At 46.5% G+C, this 21,306-nt stretch overlaps 1 protein-coding gene across 1 annotated transcript in view; it reads right to left on the reverse strand.

Moving 5' to 3' along the window:
- Positions 1-623: 623 nt before the first annotated feature.
- mrpl23 (mitochondrial ribosomal protein L23) overlaps positions 624-21,306 on the reverse strand; it is a 69,565-nt gene continuing 48,882 nt past the window's right edge. Inside the window, exon 5 of the mRNA XM_079501076.1 lies at positions 624-2,118. Coding sequence (XP_079357202.1) covers positions 1,954-2,118 — 165 coding nt within the window. The 3' untranslated portion in view covers positions 624-1,953. The remainder of the gene's footprint in view (positions 2,119-21,306) is intronic.

Raw genomic sequence — 21,306 nt, forward strand, 5'->3', positions numbered from 1 at the left:
TGTTCCTCCGGAGGTCCAAAAAGGAGCAAGTGAGCCGAGGAGCCACGTCGGAGAGACCCAAAACACGCCAGGCAGCGAGAGAGAGAGAGACAGAGGGAGACATAGAGGGAGGATAGAGAAAGGCTGTGCTAACAGGAGGTTTGTTTTGTTCTAAATCAAATTGTTTTATAGCGACGCAGGGGGCGAGGGCTTCCAGGCAGAGCACAACGAGGCCAACAGGATCAATATTGACGTTCTCTCCTTAGCGATAGCACTGTTGTTGGCTGGTGCCAGGTCAGCGACTGGACACTGGAGGAGCAGCCCGGCATTAGTGGTCACGGCTGGGGGACACTTACTGTAACCCTCGGCCTCTCCGCACACAATGGAGGGTCTGAGTGACCACCCCCCTCCCCCCCCCCCCCCCCCTACGTGGGCCCTATTACCGTAAGAGCACACAGTCCTCAAGTGGCCCAGGACTCAAACACAGATCATTACTTTGTCAAAACAGCTACCAGACCACATTGGCACAAACACACTCAGACTGTTACGTGTGGTGCTGCTTGAGGGCGCTTTTTTGAAGTGCCCGGGCATTCTCCAACGTGGGAGATGAGGTGATGAGAAGAAATGTGAGCAAAGCGGAGCACTATTTGACAAGTGAGCTTTTTATTTGTTTGTTTTTTCACTCAAACAGTACTTACAAATGTAAATTCACTGCCATGTCCCATAAGTTACACAAACATGCACGCATACGGTCTCTTCGGAGGAGCTTTGCAGAGTGAAGCGGGAGGCTTTTGCTCCCGCCAAAAAAAGGAAAAAGGGGGACGGAACGCCCCAGCGAATTCCACGTTGGTGCTTTATTGAAACAACATCTCAATTGTTGTTTACCTAAAGTGGTCAATTAATCCAAGGCAAACTCATAAAAGAGAAAAAGGGGGCTTGCGGGTTGTTGAGGCGGCGCGGTCCAACTGGCTACGTGTCAGTGGAGGTACGAGGGATCCCACATCAACAACATCCACCAGCCTGAGGGGGGGGGGGGGGGGGGGGGGGGAACAGGAGGTGCAAAGTAATGTTGATTTTTCTGAATTGTTTTAGTCGACTATCATATGATTGTAGTCGACTAAACCTACAGTTTATTTTGTCAACAAAAATATATTTTGACGGGCCTTGATGGTGTCATAATGGCTGATTTACACTTTGTTGCATGCTGAAAAGATAGCCAATAAAACTACTTCTCTTTTAGTTCCACAGCGTCTCTACTCCACTGACTGTCAGTCTAGTTTTTATTTGCTGACGAAATTGTCAGTATTTTTGTTTCGTTCAGTGAAAAAAAAAAGATAGTCAACAAACATTTTTCGTCATAGTCGACAAAATCAACAGTGGCGTGGAGGAAGGAAGACGTGACGGAGAAGAAGAAGGTTGAGATGAAGAAGCAGAAATGTGCAGGAAGGAAGAGGTCAAGAAGATGAACAGATGCAGAGGGACCGAGATGGGAGGGCCGGCGTTGACAAAGACCACTAAACCAGAGGAGACAAGGGAAGGAACTGAGGAGGAGGCAGGAAGAGCCAGAGGAAGGTAAGAGGAGGAGGCGCAAGGAAAGAGAGTTAGGTGGCGGAGTAGGAGGAGCAGAAGGGAGAGGAGAGGAGGGGAGGGGAGGGGGTCATCTGAGGTGATGGGGGTTCGGCATGGTGGGCTGGTCTCTACAAACATGGACCCGAGCCACTCTCCTCCTACTGTGGTTCTGTTCTGGCTCCGACTACTGGACTGCAGCCTCACACACGCACGCACGCGCGCACGCACGCACGCGCACGCACGCACGCGCACACACACATTCACACACACAAACACACTTGGACTTATGTCTTACACAAACAGAATTTGCAAAACGATATGAACACAGTTATCACACTGTAAATCAAGAGTACATCGTTTGTGCACGCGCGCAGCCCCGCCGCTGACTCCTCAGGGTCAGCGGTTTCAGAGTCCGAACCAGTCGGTGACCCCTCCTCGGGTGGGGTCGGGTTTCTGACGCTGCTTCTCGTCCTCCATGAACTTGTCCTGCAGTGCGTCCATGGAGCCCTCCTCCGGCACCGAGGCCTTCTCCGGGAAGAGGTCTGGGAAGATGAACGTCTGGCCCAGGCCCTGAGTGGGGGGGGGGGGACAGAGAGAGATGGAGTGATGAATAGAAACAAGAATTACCAGCTAGCTGCATTATTATTATCTGTGGGGGTCCGCGTTAACTGCCTCTGTGTCAGTTTCAGTGCAGTAGTTTATGTAGGAACCAAAATTCTCTAAGTCGTTCGTTTCCGTTTCGTATCATAACGAAAGAAATACAAAGTTCACAACGAAGTTCCCAATTTCCTCTTGTACTGAGGTGTACAAAAGCGCACACACACACACACACACACACACACACACACACACACACACACACACACACACACACACACACACACACAGCATCGCGGTTTAGCAAATGAGAAAGCAGTTGGCTTTCTCATAGCACAGCGATGTCAGCCAATAGGAGAGCCAACTGGACTACTAGACTAGCTTGGACATCGATGATAGACTCAGCTTGCTATTGCTATTAACAGCTGGTAAAACCACTTACTGTAAGACTATTCAAAGATGCTTAAAAATGGTAATATAATAACCAGTAAGACGCCTGAGGGCGAGAAGCGACCTCGCCCTTTGCACGCATCCGCCTCGTTGACGGCAGACTGCTGGGCGAGCACTGGCGGTTTGGCATGGGGGGTCAGATCAACATGGATTCTGTACTGGGGCCATATAAGGAGCATGTTGAGTGTATAGGGTTTGATGAGGTCAGATCAATATATGGAATGTCAGAATAGGTCGTAGCGGGGACATTCTCTTGAGTGTACAGGGTTTAATTAGGGCCCAGGTAGAGCCGGGCCTTAATTTCCGGGCATGTTGAGAACTCTAGTTTTGCCGGCTGCCGGGCGCGGCTGCACTAATAACTTTGGAGCAGGCCCGTCTAGAGTTTGAAATTTGAATTGACAGGTATAAGTCAAAAGGGAGACATCGCCAGATGGCCTTAGAGGTAGAGTGTTGAAAGAAAATGTTCATGAACTTAAAGGTATTGTGTTGAAGCTATAACAGTATTTGCTTGACTCTCTAACAATGTCCAATTTATGGAAAATGTCTTGTATTGTGCCTCTCCCCAAGAAGCCTGGAGCCATGGAATTAAAAGACTTCAGGCCCATTGCTCTTACTTCCATTTTGCGAAAATGTTTTGAAAGAGTTATAAGCAGACAAATTACAGCAATGGTTTCTAACAGCTTAGATCATCTCCAATTTGCTTATAACAGCCAGAGAGGAACTGATGATGCAACTATCAGCCTGTTTAACACCCTGTAAAAGCATCTCCAAGTCCCCTCCCACCTACTACGCAAGCTCAACTCCTTGAGCAAGCATATCATGGAAACAGTCTATATTCGATAAGAACCTGATAGAGGGAAATCAGGGAATCTTGACTTTTAACATGACAAAGTGGTATGGCAATCTTAACACATTTAGACCGTAGGACGTGTGGAGCCATCCTAGCTAATCCAACCGATGGATTGCGAGGACGTATAGGCTACACACATCCTAGCGCATTTTCATTGATATCAAACGAAAGAAAAATATTCAGATTTTTTTCCTTTTTTGGGGGGGTTGGCATCTCCTTCTGCACCATACTCCTTGCTGTTCGTGCATGCGCACTGCCGTTCACTTCCCTGTTTACCGCTCAGAAAGAAAGGCTCGTATCTCCTAATCTAGGGAGCTAGATTTTGACCAGATGGATATGCTCATCATTTCTGACTTCAACATGCCTCTCGTTTAAAATATGAACGCGAGGGATTATCGAGCGACGTTATCGTAATCATAGCGAGGTAAGCAAGCAACATTATTTCTCCCGGTTTTTGTACGGAACGGAAGGGGGGGCTTTCAGAGGAAAAGCTGCCATATCTGTGCGGCACCCCGAGCTGCTATTTTGAAAGAAATCCAGGCGCTGATTGTGTTAATATGTAAAAGGAAGAAGCAAGCTGCAGCGAATAGTGAACCTCAACCTAGCCTCAAAAATCTTTGGGAAGAGACAGAAACAATTAAGTTGTATCTACTTCGGAGGAAAAAAAAGCTGTCAAGACAGCAAATGACCTCTCTCATCCACTCAGCAGGGAGTTTGAACTACTTCCCTCTGGTAGACGGTACAAAGTACCAAAAGCTAACGGTAACATCTTTAAAAATGCCTTCATTCCTAATGCCATTAAGGCACTAAAGGTCCCTGCACACAGAGCGTGTTTTTTCGGATTTTTAGCTGCGTTTCTCCATCGGTTTTCCCAGTGTGCAACCACCTTAAATGATACCATGTCTCTCTAGATTTGTTTTTAATGTATTTGCCACTGTTGTCCTGCATTTTTGCCATGAAGATAATTGTGTGTAAGTGTTGTTGCCGTTTGTTGTTACTGTTGTTTGAGACCAAAGACAAATTTCCACATTGTGGACAATAAATGAAACTAACTAAATATAACTAACTAGGCTAACTAACATTATGGAATGTCAGAACAGGTTCTGACATATGGAGATCTAAGGGTTTGAGGTTTGAGGTCAGATGTAGAGTTGCTGGCCAATATTGATGACATCAGGGATCTCCATACTTACATATGGGCTTAACAGGTCGCATTAATTCCCTGACGATGTCACATGATGTCACGAGACCTGGGCACCATATATGGTGCCCGATAGAGAACAGCGGATGAGCTTTTTTGTCACCCGAATCCGCATGTGCATAATTATAATCCGCCCGTTATCCGACCGCAATTTATTAATTAATCCAATTTATTAATCCGCACCACCCGCAATCCGCTGCGCAGGGAAGCGCCCAGCGTATACAGTATAGCCAATCTACAAGCTCACAACGCGTTGCTGCGACGCGTTGTGAGCTTGTAGATCGGCTATTTATACTACTTGTACAAACAATGTCACTCACCACTCTCTCGACAGTTCACCAATGTTACGTAGTGGTTGTATATATCCATTTCCATGGTAACACGCCGTCCACGTTTTCGCGACGTATTTTCATACACCATATCAAGCTGTCATCAGCAGGGTAAAGAACTTAATCGCTCCCAGTCCCACGCCGAACGTATATTCCTCCCTTCTGTTTTACTTAGTTTTAAGTTTCTCTCAGACTCACTAGCTGCCTGTTAGCAACTTTAGCGTAGCTGCCTGTAGGAGACCACTGTGTTGTTGTTGTTGTGCAACAGGACCCAACTTCATAGGCGGCTAATTTGTGCCAGATCATGGAAAATGATTAAATTAAAATACTACTACTAACGCACGCACGACGAGATTGTGTGCGTTTTAAAAGCTATAATAAGCATATAGATAGATGCCATTATTTCCCGCATTATTTCACCCGCGGTTTATCCAATATTAATTTATAATAAATTTAATTGACCCTAATCCACCCTAAACTGCGGTTCACCCGCGGCAACCGCGGCTAAATCCGCCACCCGCTGGTCTCTACCAGTGCCCGACCAACACACTGGTGCCCGACCAACCAACACCCGTCAGTGGTCGGTTGGTCGGGCACACAGTATGTGGTTATCAAACATACTGTGTCTGGACCGAAGGCAATAAGACGTGGTTCTGTCTAAATCCTAGTTTTGTGTTTTTTTTAACCCAGCAGGATGGATGCACCGTACGGGCCCGGCAGCCACCTGCAGGTCATTTGTGAACGGGCCAACGTGTTGTTTTTAAACCTTTCCTCTCTCTCTGGATGTCCCACAGTGGTGCAGCGAGGAGGAGGAAGATTTGGAATTCAGGCCACCACTGCCCCCTCAACCCCCGACCCTCTCTGTATCTCCAGTTACACAAACGCACTGCTCTCTCCCTCTCTGGCATTCAATTTCTCGTACCCCCCCCCCGCACGCACGCACGCACGCACACACGCACACGCACACACACACACACACACACACACACACACACACACACACCTCTCTCCATTTCTCTGGTGTTCATTTATTCAGAAGCAGAAGATGGTATCCATTATTTAGTCCGAACCAGCCCATCTCTGGCCATGCCTAATGCACCACTAGACCCCAGTGTAGTCCGTTATACAGTAAGCCTGCCATTCAGTACAGCCTGCACATTCAAGCACGCACGCACACACACACACACACACGCACGCACGCACGCTCATAGAGTGCAAGCATAATTAATTATACACACATATCATTGATTATTCTTTGTCTCACGTCTATCAAGAGCCTACATCGCAGCTTAGCTTACATTCCCGTCTTTTTGACTAGCGTTTCGATATTTCCGAATATACATTTCCACACTCCAGATAATGGAGTATGGATGATGTCATGAGTTATTTGCGCAACTGGGTGGGTGGGAACCCTTAAAGGCAGGAACAAATTCTTCTCTGCCCCAAACAGCTTATTCTGCTGTTACAAAATGGACTCTTGTTTGGTGTATAGTTTGGTGGAGTGGATGATTGAAATCTATCAGTAACTAGGGCTGTGTCACGATTACAAATTTACGTTGATGATTTACATTGAACATTGGAATGTTTCAATCTGCATTTCTGTTTGCCTTTTAGGCTTAATTCGTAATCACAAATTGCACAGAGCAGATATATGACACATAACTTAAATATACAAAGAAATCACTGACACATTTGAGCGGTGCTAAGCACTCACAATAAAAGGTTTTGTCTGTAGGTCTGTCTGTCTGTGTTTGGAGCACAGAATGGTTTGTAGCATGACCTATTGATCCCTGCAGATCATTGGGGTCATTCACAGTGAGAGTGCACGCACGCACGCACACACGATTGTTTTTCTTTCCAAACAAGGTACACTATAGCGCTAATAGTCACTTTCTGACGTGTTGTAAGCTTGTAGATTTGCTATTTCTGCTACTTTTGAAAAATGTTTGAAAATGCATGGACATTTTTCAACATAGAAACAATAGACCTTTAGCTAAGCCCCTCCCCAAACTGCTATGGTCCAATCACAGCTAAGCATAACATGGGTTAGACCCGAGTGGAATAGTAAGAGAGTGGCGACACGCTTTCTTGCCGCAAAGTATAGCCTATGGGCTATACTATATATAGGCTATGTATAGCCTATGGGCTATAGTTCCCAACATTGTAACTATCCCAGCGGGGCGGCTGTGGCTCAGGAGGTAGAGCAGGTCATCCAATGATCCATGGGTCGGCGGTTCGAATCCCGGCTCCTCCTGTCTACATGTCGAAGTGTCCTTCGGCAAGACACTGAACCCCAAATTGCTCCCGATGTGCTGGTTGGTACCTTGCATGGCTTCCGCTGCAATCGGTGTATGAATGTGTGTGTGAATGGGTGAATGTAATGGATCTATGTAAAGCGCCTTGGATAAAGGCGCTATATAAATGCACCATTTACCATTTACCATTTACCCATTGAGATAGAATGAGCACTTCCACATCCGATTGTTTTGGAAAAGAAATGTCACGCGCACATTTTTCCAGTGCATACGGCAGGCCTTGTTGACAGATTTGGAAGAGATTTTGAAGGTCTGTTTCCAAACAATGAACCAGTATTGAATGTGTAAAGTTCATGATATTTACATTGGAATGAATGAGCCCGGGTGGAAATTGTCCAACCCATGGGGGGCGGGGCTTAGCTAAAGGTCTATTGACGATTATGCAAAAATAATTGTGATTATCTCAAATAATTGTGATTAAGCGTGATTAAGCGTGATTAAGCCTATCAGTAACCAGGGTTTATCAGAGACTACATCCAGAAGTTGAGAGTAGAAGAGTAGAAGACCCATTTAGACCTGAGGCCCATTCTAACAAAAATGCTTCTACATCTAAACAGTTTTCTGAAAAACCCATGTTTCATCAGTGGTGCTCAATTTTTCATATCAAGGAACCCCAGAATTATCTGTATTTGGCTGCGGACCCCGATCTGAAAATATGTTGTTCTAGGGACACCCCCCCCCCCCCCCCCCCCCAGTAGCAAAGATTTGAGTTAAAAACGTTCACTGTGAATATTAAAAGATTTGCGCCACATTTTCACAATTTTTCTAAAATAGCTAAAGTATAACATCATGCCCGTCCTTAATGGGTTTAACCCAACTGAACACTTGTTGTGGGATCAGCTTGGGCGTGCCGTTCCGTTCGTGCTGGAGTGACCAACAACACAGCAACGTTTTGGCCGGACTTGTGACACATCCTGGCGGAGGAGTGGAATGCCACCCCCACTCCCACGCAGTGTGTTGTGACTCACTGACCACCAGGCTGGTGACCAGCGTGATTAGGAGGTGCCATGCAGCCAGACTGTTGTGGTGGTGGTGGTGGTGGTGCGTGGTTCTTCCACAATCCTCCTCCTCCTACACTCCTGGGTGTTTGATTTCATATTTTGGGGACAATTATTTTTTTTACAATGTATTCATTTAACAATCAGCAACTGTGCATGAGTGAGAAGCATGCATATGTGTGCGCTCGCATGTGTGCTCTCGATCTCGTTTGTGTGACCCGACCGCAGAACGAATTGTGCATTTCAGAGGTACTTTAAAGCCATTTTGGGGGGAGAAGCCGGGACAGCATACCTTCACAGCTACTTCTCACACCATCCCCTCCTCACCGCATGCTAACATCACACAAACACATCCATTGCATGTGCTCCAAATACTGTAAATCTGTCTGTTTAAATTTGGTCACAAAACAAATATGCGTGACCACCACAAGAATGTCCCTCACCACTAGGGCTGTCAGTTTACCTCTATAATCCCATTCAAATTTCATTGCTTTATTATTTTTATTATTTTTAATATTCGAAAATTAATCATTAATTTTAGCTCATTATAGCCTACTGAAAAAACCCTCTATACACAGAATATCAAGTTTTTTATGCACGTTCTGTCCACTAGAGTAGGGGTTCTCAACCTGTGGGTCGCGACCCCTCGAGGGGTCGCCAAATTATTTTGGGGGGTCCCCAAATAATTTCTTTTAAAAAAGTTTTTTTTTTTTTTTGCAACTGAATGGCTGTAAAGTGGAAATGAAGAGTTTACGTATAGTACACATAGTACATGCATACACCTTCCCTAATGATTATGGTTTCAGTATTTATTTATGGTGTATTGTCTCTATTATTAAGGTTATGTAGCAGTCAATTTATATTGGGGGTCGGGAGGGGGCGGGGCGGGGGTCCCGAGACGTTGCCAAAGCATTTTTGGGGGTCCCCGGCCAAAAAGGTTGAGAACCCCTGCACTAGAGGGCCCCCCATCCAAATACCAAAGCTCAACACGACATGGTTGGCACGGCAAAAAAATAATCATTTCATTTTCATTAGTCAGTCTATCATGAACGGGACAACTCCAGACTCCAGATCACCAGCAATTGTTTCTCTATTTTAACACCCTGAGCGCACAGGACGGAGTTCTCTGCCCTATCAATTAGTAACGCCCAGCGCTCAAGACGGAGATTGATCTAAAGGACGGAGATTATTGATATCAAAACCGATAGCATCGTTCCACAGGCTGGGAGCGTCTGTTGCACAACACTCAATGTTATTTTCCGGTGGGACGTCATCGAAAATGTTCCCCCCCATTTTAGCCGACGAGATCGAAAATCTTAAAACGTTAATAACTCTTGATCTAAATCATTCCGTCCAATTCTACGAAAAGATTATGCGTTAGATGGCCTATCGCGGTCCCGTCGCTGATCGCGTTAGAATAAATAATACCTCCCGTTGTTCGGTCGATCGCCTCGAGAGTGTTTTGGCTACATCAAGCTACTTCAGCAACATCCAGGATAACATCCGGTCCGTCGCTAAATGTGCTCTGCTGCTATAAATCATTGGGCGCTATGATTTAATGGATTAAATAACCCCGGGCGTCCGGGGTGTTAACATAATGCTTGGCTATCACAATGAACAGGCCAGCGGTCTGGTGCGATATTTCCGAACATAAATGTTCAGGAGTGCTGATATGTCTGGTGCAGTCAATTCCCTGTTGCTTTCTTGAGCCTCTGCCTTGTTTGTTTACGTGCTGCTGCAGCGCTGATTCCTGCTTGTAGTCTGACTCACGCCCAGCGGCAGCTATCCCACTTGATAGAGTGAGGACCGGTAGCGACAGCTCCGCCCCCTGCTATAACTCTATGGCTGGAAGGCGAGAAGCGGCCGGGCCGATTCAACAGCAAAAGATTTGTTATTCAATACATTAAGCGAGCGGGTAAAATTAAATATAAAACAAAATAAAAAATATAAAATGGAATTAATAAATGATAAGCTATTTTTGAATGGTCATTTTAGCATTCGATTATTATATATGTTTTTCATTTTCAAATTTCATTCATATTATGAAATTCGTTCTGACAGCCCTACTCACCACCATTGTGAAATTCACCTTGTTGAGATTTCACCGACTTGCCATTCTCCGTATTGCCAGCAGTCACCACTCACCCAGTGCTGAATAGGGGGCCGACTTGCTCCAGCAATTATTTTAGAGCATCGTAGATGAGCCAGAAAACATCAGCTAAAATGATCTGAATGAAGGATTTGAAATAAGACAATGTCCTACAATGTCTGCCTAAAAATGTGAACTATTTTGGTTGGGGTCAGAGTGTGTAGGCGTAAGGAATGGTCTGGCTGTGCAGAGAATGTTACTTTGTCTGTCTCCAACCCCCAAAATACCAGGAGAAACATGCATGCATATATTACCACATAGCATGGTTCAATTCTCAAGGGGGGGACAACATCAAGTTTATGTAAACCCAAGATGCAGAGCGGAGATTGCTTCGTCCGTACCAAAACATGCTTCTTTGCACCCAAAACAACTAAACAGTAATGCAATACACTGTAACTTACCACAGCAGCAGTGCTGCATATTATGTTACTGTTTGTGCACGCACGCACATGCATACGTGCGGTCCAAAACGCATATTTGGTTTACAGGGCTGACTGGTATAGTTCCTGAGACCACACAACAAACACGGCAACTGAACATCAATCAATAAACAACAAACAATAACAAAACCAGAGTGGCCCAAACCGAGGCACCAGTCAAGGGGGAATGGCAGCTGGCCATTGGCTGGGGCTTTTGGGTGCATGCGTTTTGTCCGACATACCATTGGTCCGATAACGACAACCTATCTCAAACCCTCACCCTAACCCTAACCTCCCACGGGGAAGCACACCTAAACCTGACCTTAACCCCCACCTAACCCTTAACGCACCCCTCACCAACCTTAATCCAGTCGTCTTAACGTACCCCTCACCAACCTTAATCCGGTCGTTTTAACGCACCCCTCACCAACCTTAATCTGGTCGTTTTAACGCACCCCTCACCAACCTTAATCCAGTCGGACCAATGGTATGTCGAACCAAAGGATGCCTCCCAGGGCTTTTAACTTATTTCTGGAAGGACATTGGGCATCCAGGAAGGAATTCCTGTGGCATGGGTTTCTCTCTCACACACAACAATAAATAAGAATAGCTAAATTGTCAGAATTAGCAAGCGCACGCACGCACGCACGGGCAAGCTGCGTCCGAAAAATGGAGGGAAGTGGACGGTTCAGTGTCAGAGAGACTTCCAGGGAGGTAAGTGGACGGTTCAGTGTCAGAGTGACTTCCAGGGCGGTAAGTGGACGGTTCAGTGTCAGAGAGACTTCCAGGGAGGTAAGTGGACGGTTCAGTGTCAGAGAGACTTCCAGGGAGGTAGGTGGACGGTTCAGTGTCAGAGAGACTTCCAGGGTGGCACAACTCCTCCCTCTGGCATCCAGGTGGTGCTCTTCCCCGGGCAGGGGACTCTGGGGAGGCACCTGGTCGGTGATTGGGGACTCTGGGGAGGCACCTGGTCGGTGATTGGGGACTCTGGGGAGGCACCTGGTCGTTGATTGGGGACTCGGGGGAGGCACCTGGTTGGTGATTGCAACTCGTGCAGTACTCCCAGGGCGGCCAAAGGGGCAAAACTCCCCCCCCTGTGGCTGCCACGTGCAAAGGCCCACTGGTTCCAGAATGTACTTACTGGCTGCCCTAGGAGTACGGACAGCGTTGGACACACCAGATTAGGGCGAGCTGGAATCACCAACCGGGCAGCGACCAGAATCTTTTGAAAAAGTATTTTGATTTTTATTATCGTGAGAACGATGGCTTCCATTATTGCATTGCAACTTTTCAGGAATAGAAACACTCAATTTGCTTGGATTCCCTATCGATGTTACTGGTGGACGGGTTTCTGAACTGCCCACAGCCCTCCCATGAGACACAGACAGAGTAGGAAAAAAAGCTGGCATTTAATCATGAACATTAGTGAGGACCAATAGTATGAAAAGTGGTGAAGTGGTCCTTTGAATATACTTTTTTATCATCTACACCAGTGGTTTTCAACCCGTGGTCCGGGGACCACCAGTGGACCTTGAGGAGGTTCCAGGTGGTCCCCAGCTAAATGATGGAGAGTTGCTAACCAAATTGGCCCTTATAGATCTGTAACTCTTGAGAGCGTAAAATTACGCTCTCAAGAGTTAAATTATTGTTACACATCTGCATTGCTTCATTTACAAGAAGTCCACACAATGAGAGAATGTAGAAGAATTGTATTTAACGTTAACGATAACGTTTGCCTGTTATCTCTCCTAATGGTACCAACATCAATACAGAATGGAATTGTGGACAAACAAAATATTTGTTAGTTTTTGATCTGAGAGACTAAATCTCATCAAATGGTGGTCCATGGCTCAAATATCCAATACATAATGGGCCTTGATATGAAAAGGGTTGAAAACGACTGCACTACAGTATCGCCAAGACACACCCTACTGAGGATTCTATAGTGCTAGGCCAGCAAGGTTGCAGCTAGCTTACATGGCTCAAGAGTTGGGGGTATTAACTTACAACCTGCCACCCAATCTTTAGGCATGTGGGCTACAATCAAGGCTGAGATGTCCACTCTGACTTCACTCCACAATACCAGCCAGGAGCAGACAGACACCAAGCTGCATCTATCCAAAACATAACTATTAGGGAAACTACTATTGTGAGTGTCGGACTGGACACCGGTTGGACTCTGTGTTGGTTGATAAGCCCATGGCCATTTGGCTCTCACGGCTACCACCAGTTTTTAGGGAGCAGCTAGGGATGAAAAGTGCATAACCTTCAATAAAAAATAAATAAAATCCTGCTTTCTGCCACCATCTCGCAGTGACAACCGCAACGCAAAACACAGAGTGCTCTCCTCTGAGAAAGCGAGGCGCGGTAACGCGGGAACAGAGACCCGAGCATAACCCGAGTCGAGAGGAAGCCGGCTCGGCCAGGCACAGCGAGATAGCAGCCAAAGCCCAGAGAATCACCTGGAAACCACAGAGACTGCCAAGGGCCTCAAGTGTCGCTTGGCACTCACCATTGAGGAACGCACAAGTCGATTCAAGATTATTCAAGGTAATTGAGGAAGAAGAGGGTAGGAAGAGATGAGGAAGGAGGGGGGGAAGATAGCACCTCTCTGCAATGAACAGTCGGCATGGAAACCGGGGGACTACAGCGATGAGCCAAACAAACCTCCAAGCCAGAGTGAGAGTGAACGCTGTCGCATGACAATCCCCAGTTATACGGCACTGTTGCTGGACACCTTGCATAAACACGGCATGAAGATTAATACCGGCCTCTGAGAGCGCGATTCACAAAAACAACAAAGCCCAGAGATTGGAATCAACAAAGCACGGAGACACGTTAAACAAGTCTTCTTATTGTTGGCAGCAGGCCACACCCCTTTTGAGTGTGTGTGTGTGTGTGTGTGTGTGTGTGTGTGTGTCTTTCTGTGTCTTGCGTCTGCCGGACACATTTCCGCAGTCAGAGAGAGTGCTGGCAGAGAGCGTTCATATTTTCGTTTGTAATGTATACATCACGCCGCAGCAGAGCAAAGCCTCTCCCCCTTGGCCTCAATGCCGCTCTGTGAGCCAAAATGAACTTTCCTGCGGGTCTGCCTCTATTTCTGTGTACATGCGAAATGAGTGATTTATGGAAAACACAGAAGACCAGACAAAAAGGACGAAAACAGAGAAAGTCTGGCAAAAAAAGAGAAAAAAAAGAAACGGTGCCTCCCGAAGCTCTTTGCCTGTTAGCTAGCCTGCACCCTAAACCAGAATTAAAGGATTGGCCGAGTTTCCATCTTTTTGGCATCGGCCTCGCCATGCTCTCAATGAAATGGAACCGGCATCTAGGAATATTGGGGCGAAGCCCCATACTTTGAGCCATGTAAACATATGCCTCTTACGCACATGAACGAACCATTACACCCACAGTTTCCCTCTCGATGGGCACAGAAAGACAGGCAAGGGGGAGGGGGGGTCAATAAGAGAAGGCAAATGTTGTCATTGACTCTGAACCAGCCCTTCTCATTTTCCTCCATCTGTGTGTTTATGTGTGTGTTTCCTTATTAAGCTCAAGTTCGATGCCTCGTCGGTTCCAGGAAGGAGTGTGCATTGGGTTGGGTGTATATGTGTATGTCTGCATGCGCATGCACAAGTGTGCATGCGCAGAGCCAGCAGTGGAGTCATCTATAAGCCCCAGAAGTAATCCTGTTTGCAGAACCAGAGGGAAAATTACACACACACAGAGAGAGAGAGAGAGAGAGAGAGAGAGAGAGAGAGAGAGAGAGAGAGAGAGAGAGGGACATGGAAATAGACTGGTGTGACCTTTTTTGTTTTCTGCTCTGTGACAGTCTGAGCATGGTGCCAATACACTCAAATTATAACAGAGAGGGGGAGAAAAAAATCTCCATATTGAACAGCAAAAGAATGTTGTTTGGAAAAATGTGTGTCCAGCAGGCCTGGGAATGCAAAGTGAAATCACCATTATTCATAAGGTCAGATTATAGTAGAGAAAGACATAGTTGTTCTGGCTTGATGTGTTTAAAATGCCTTTGATGAAAACAGGAAGGTGCCAGTGCAGTGCACGTCGCTTTTCCACGGAGCGGTAGTAGATGAATAGAACATTGTGGTTGGTGTGCATGGGCTGGCGGCTGAGGACACAAAAGGCTGATTCAACCTGCCGCTCTGAGGGCTGCACTTACGGTACAAGGCCGGTCCGGACTGGACCGAGGCCAAGAGACGGACATGATCAGGCCCAGACATAGACGGATGTGACGGACAGTGAGGATGCTTCTTTACCTCCATCTGTCGTTAATGACACTCCAGCGGTCTATAAGAATGTTCTACTGACCTCAAGGACAAAACAAAATAAGCCAATCTGACATCCAAGAGGTAATTGAACCGCGGGCTTTGTAGTTGTAGTTTTGAGTTTTATTTTACATCTGCTGAGTTCTTTTCTCTCAGTAACCTAAACGGACAGAACGCAATTGGTCTTCCTGGAATCAGATCTTATCCCCTCTCGCAATGACAGTAGCCAGGACGAGTGACATTTTTATTACTTTGGAGACGGATCCGCGGGTTCGGACAAAGTTCCGCCGCAAAATCTAAACGTTAAGTGCCTTCAAATAGCAACTTCCATTCAGAATAAAGAGAGAAGAAAAACACATTGTAAGGCCCTGATGTGCGCACCTAGGATCACCTTTCTTTTTCCTCCTCGTCATCACTCAGAAGTTAAATGGGATTTGACTTTGCATCTGTGAGGGGTAACCGCGCTACACTGGCCGTACTGTACTTGATCTGTGTGTACTGTAATGTGACTACACCCCCGGGTGACCGCACTTCAACTGTGTTCAGTCACGGAGAAACTCGCCACGCGGCCACCTGCTGCGCGCCTTAAGACACCGTTCCAAGTGGTACGAAAATGCAATCATACAGTTGGAGGCCATCGATATTGTCCCTTTCTTTTTGCTGAGGTTTGCGTGATCTGCGCAAAAGGACAGTTAACCCATTTTGGGCGGGAACCCCTTTTGGTGTTTAAACATTATGTTATAATTCAGCTATTGAAAAATAGCAGATCTACAAGCTCATAGCGCGCCACCGAGTGGCGCGCTACGAGCTTGTAGGTCTGCTATTTTTGAAAAATCGTGAAAATATTTATTTCAGAAAACTGGAGGATTTAGAAGGATTTTTTAAAATGTTGAGGTCAGGCCTAAATGGGTCAAATGATAAGGGACAATATCGGTGGCACCCAACTGTAAACGTGTTTGCTGTGAGGTGGGAGTGAATTGTAGGCCTTTTCCAGGTGACTTTGGAGTCCTAGGGGATGGCAATTGCCACACCCTAGTGTTCACATTTAACTTTGATTTTAATTATTTTATGCATTATTTTCCACCTTTCAACGTTTCTTCTTTTCAAATTAATCTGGTTTTAGATCAGCACGGAGTGCATCCCAACCCATGCCAGTCCATCTGTAATGTGTTTTCTAGTTTGTAACCATACAGTAGCCCCTTTCATTTTTAAGCAATAATAGCCGATTTAGCCGTTGGATGGGTATAACTTGGATGGGTTATTTTAGCTATGTTTTTTTTATTAATTTGGGTTGTCAAATGTTTTTGCCAGGCTCCAGTTTCTTTCTGGAACGATGCCTCTAGGCCTTTCTGACAAGGCAAAGGGAAGGGACAAATTCAGCCCGTGCCCCGAGGAGAACACTTGGCCCCGGGGGGACGAGGGGGGGAGGGGAGATAGAGACATCCTGGAAGCAGCCAATAAAGATCAGCCAGATGTTGGGTGGGTGGAAGAACAAGAGGGACTGCGGTCACGTCTCCGCTGATGGGAGAGAGGTGTTGACGATGCGGTCACACTCCCATGCGGCCGAGGCGCATGCTGTGGTGGCCGCGTGGTGCTGCAGCGGTGGGACAGTAAAAACCTGCTGAAGCCCAAAGGAACAGGAGGGCGACCGCCGACTGTGTGACCCGCTGCGAGGCGTGTGTGTAAGTGTGAGTGTGTGCACGCATGTGTGTGTGTGCTAGGGCTTTCACTTCTAAATGGTAAATGGTGCATTTATATAGCGCCTTGGGCTTTACAGAGATTGTGCATTACATTCACCCATTCACACACACATTCATACACCGATTGCGGCGGAAGCCATGCAAGGTACCAACCAGCACATCGGGAGCAATTTGGGGTTCAGTGTCTTGCCCAAGGACACTTCGACATGTAGCCAGGAGGAGCCGGGGTTCGAACCGCTGACCCATGGATCATTGGACGACCTGCTCTACCTCTTGAGCCACAGTCGCCCCTTCTAGTGATGTTTACTAGTTGATTAGTTGCCTAGTTAGTCGACTAGTTGTTTAACTAGGCCTAACTATAGAGCATCGCAGTCCCCGAATTCCCGTTCATTTTCCTCATAGACTTTTGAAAAAGTATTTATTTAAAGACGTTTACGCCGCGGACAAAGCCAACTCTTGTCGTGACAAATCATGACAATAAACACATTGTTTTGGGCCGAACAAATAATTAGAAAGAAGAAAGAAACGACAGGTTACAACACTTTTTTTGCTGTTTTTCTTCTTTGTAATCATTTGTTTGGTCCAAAATATTGTGTTTGTTGTCATGATTTGTCACGACTCGAGTTGGCTTCGTACGGCGCTTAAAAGGTCTTTAAATAAATACTTTTTGAAATGTCTATGGGGAAAATGCATTGGGAATTATTTCCTGGGCCTGGCGTCGTCATGAAAGGGGGCGGGACTGCGACACTCTATTATGTAAAAATAATAATAATAATAATAATAATAATAATAGTTGTACATTTAAAAACTGTGTACATTGGTGACTATTATATAACTATAATCGAGTTGATCTTGAGGCCTACAAAAACGAAAAAATCAACTAGTCAACTTATCAACTAGTGAACTAGTACCAACAAGGTCGACTAGTGGATTTACTAGTCGACTAGTTGAATAGTCGACTAGTAGCTTAAAGCCCTAGTGTGTGCATGCTTCATTGTCTCATCATCATCAAAGTAGGTGTGTCATGGGTTATTTCTTAAAGCTATGCTCCCCATGCTGCTTTGTCCCGTCATTGCAAAGGTTTTGTTATCATTGGTGAGTTATATTTTTGGCCATCTGGATTCATTCCGTGGGACAAAATGACATTGTGTTTATATGTTGAGGTCAGGTGACGGCTGTTATTTCATATTAAAAATCAATTATTCACAGGGAAAAGTCCCAATAATTGATGTTTAAAAAGGCCTATACTTAAATTCCGTTCGGGCCAAAAAACACTTCAGTAGGTCCGCTGGAATTCTATTCAGTGTGGAAAAGCTCCTGGAACCATGTTTAGACCGTCGTGTGACCCAGAAACTTTCCACTGGGGTCTGTTGAGGTGAATTGAACTACACTATAAAATCCATAGTGTTCATTTAACCCTGGGATTTCTACAGTGTACACTGGGTGACCCCGGCCCTAATTAATGATAGGTTAAACAATTAAGACCTGACAGTTTTCTGAAAACCATATGTTTCTATGTCAGTGGTGCTCATACCTTTTAATGTCAAGGACCCCCAACATTATATGTATTTGGCCGCAAACCCCCATCTTAAAATAATGAGTCCAGGGACCCCACATTTTTTTTGGCATAAATCAGTGCTATTGAACACCCTTTACGTCTGTGTGTTGTTTCGAAAATATTGAACCAATGGAAAGTAGTAAAAAGTGCTTTGGACAAAAGATATTCAAAGATTTGCACAAATTGTCACGATTTGTCAAAAATAGCAGATCTACAAGCTCATAGCATGGTATGAAGTGACGTGCTACTGTATGTATATCTGCTATTTTTGAACAGACAAATCTAAAATGACACGGATGCTGTCCCGGTTTTAATGGGTTAAAAATATTGATTGACGTCGAGTTATAAGTTATTATAACCATGATTTAAACAAAAATATCGACATGGCATCCCTAATACTTTGGCCAACAATATACAAAACTAAAACATTGCATCATTAGATGTTGTCAGCTTGTATATCTGCTATTTTCGCTATTTCTTGTACGTCCATTATAAGGTGAGTATGGCTGATATACTGTATTTGGTTTGGCAAAATATGTCTCTAAACCTAGAAGAGATGCAGACTGATTGTAAACAGTTCCTGCTGCCAGGCCCTTGGGTGGGACACACACACACACACACACACACACACACACACACACACACACACACACACACACACACACACACACACACACACACACACACACACACACACACACACACACACACACACACACACACACACACACACACACACACACACACACACACACACACACACACACACACACACACACACACACACACACACACACACACACACACACACACACACACCTGTGTGCCTCTTGTCCAGACATCTCGGTCCAACCCTTCCAGGGACAGGACAGAACGAGGGAAGCTGGAGAAGAGCACACTGCTGATCTAACTCTAACCTGGCCTTTAAGGATAGATAGATAGATATAAAAACCTAGATGCGTCATTCGCCGCTGAAGTTCATTGAAGCGACCTGTATCACAGGGAAGGCGGAAGGCAAGCGTAAGTGCGGAAGGCACGCTGCCACTGGCCAATCACAGCGTGTCTTTTCCAGGACTTATCAGTTCAATTCAAAGGAGCTTTATTTGCATGAGAAAAACATTAGGTTACGTAGGCAACGCCTGTTTTATAACAATCAAGCGAAGCAGTTCGCTGTATGGGAGAAACGCCCTCAGGCGGTGATCACAGAAGGATCTCTTATGCACTCACAGGCAAGCATTGTCTGGGAAGTCACGCCTCTGCCTGAGGCCCCGCCCTGCAGGCGAGATATACTCACCTCATTCCACGTGATAACGCAGGATTTCTTCTCGAGCAGTCAAGAAGGGCATCTTCGCTTGACTGTTAGAAAACAGAGGTTACCTACATCAGTTTGCGGTTCGCAATATGGGAGACGTCGTCCACTCCCTTATGGTTAGCACCAAAGCCAGGGCTCCTGATGGGGCCTCAGAGCCATCATGCCCCAACAACAAGTCAGTCAGTCTGCTGTCTTGGCAGAGGGAGGGCAGAGGACCCTACCTTGAGACAACGTTTAAAACCGCCAGCGTCACTGGCACGGCTGACACATCGAGCCTGTAGAAGGTGGCGAACGTCATATAGACTAAGCCAGGCTGGCGGCAGAACAAACGTCCTGAATGGAGACCCGAGAGAGAGGGCCTCTGTTGGAGTGTGACTTCAACCCAAGTCCCCTGCTGGAATAGGCCCTTTCTATGGCCTCCACTATCCACTGGGAGAGTCTCACCTTGGTGACAGCTCTCCCCACCCTCGAGCGAACCTCATGCACTCTGCTCCTGTGGAGAGGGCATGGAGGTCACTCACCCTTTTGGCTGTGACAACTGCTAACAGCAGAGCAGAGTTAAGGGACAACAACTTCATCGAGGTCCCCTCGGATGTCGTGACAAGGAGTCCAGCAGAATCTCCAGGTCCCACGTGGGGACCAAGGACTTGGGCTCCCTATGAAGGCAACTACCGCCCTTCATAAAGTGGCACACCAGGCGGTGCTCACAGACGGTGCCCTCACCAAAGCCTATGTGGCAGGCTGAGATGGCCGCCAGGTAGACATTGACTGTGCCAAACTTGAGACCCTTGTCAAATAGTCCCTGGAGAAAGGTCAAAATGACCCTGAGCGAGGCTTGGAAGGGCTCTTCCTGGACCGAAGTCTCACGGCACCAGTCCTCAAAGATGCGTCACCGCAATTGGTAGGCATCCTGCATGGACTGGGCTCTCACTCCTTGAATGGTGTCAATGACTCTCTGGGTTGACCCACAGTGCTCAGATTCACCCTCTCACGAGGCGGGCAGGGAAATCTTCCATCCAGAGCCACAGGTCTAGGTGACGTGGCTCTGGATGGAAGATTTCCCCGCCCGCCTGTGCCAGCAGGTCCCCACTTAGAGGGAGCTGCCGCAGGCCCTGGAGGAGGGGAATTATCTCTGATACCCAGGAGCCCCACGCTGGGGCTATCAGGATGAGGGAGAGCTTCTGAGTTCTCACTATCTCTAGAGTGGTAGAGATTCAGGGTTAGCGGTGGGAAAGTGTAGAGCAGCTCTCTGGGCCAGTCATGTGCTAGTTCGTCTAGGCCCAGCGGCACTGTCCCCATTATGGAGAAGTACAGAGGACACTTTGCATACCCTTTTGAGGCAAAAACAGGTCCAACTGCGGCCTGTCGAACTTCTCCCATCCCATACCTGTAATGCTACTAAAAATGGCTAACCGTATAATGGAAATGGCGGACGTCATGAGACCTGGCACGTCACCTGGCACGTCCTGAATGGGCGCTGCCCTCCTGCTGACATTCCGAACGTCAAGACAAGATACTCGTACACTTTGCCTCTGAAGGCGAAGCTAAGGAACTTCCTGTGCGGTGGATAGATGGGGATGTGGAAATAGGCATC

The sequence above is a fragment of the Electrona antarctica genome (assembly GCF_951216825.1).
Source record: "Electrona antarctica genome assembly, chromosome: 5".
Taxonomy (NCBI): domain Eukaryota; kingdom Metazoa; phylum Chordata; class Actinopteri; order Myctophiformes; family Myctophidae; genus Electrona; species Electrona antarctica.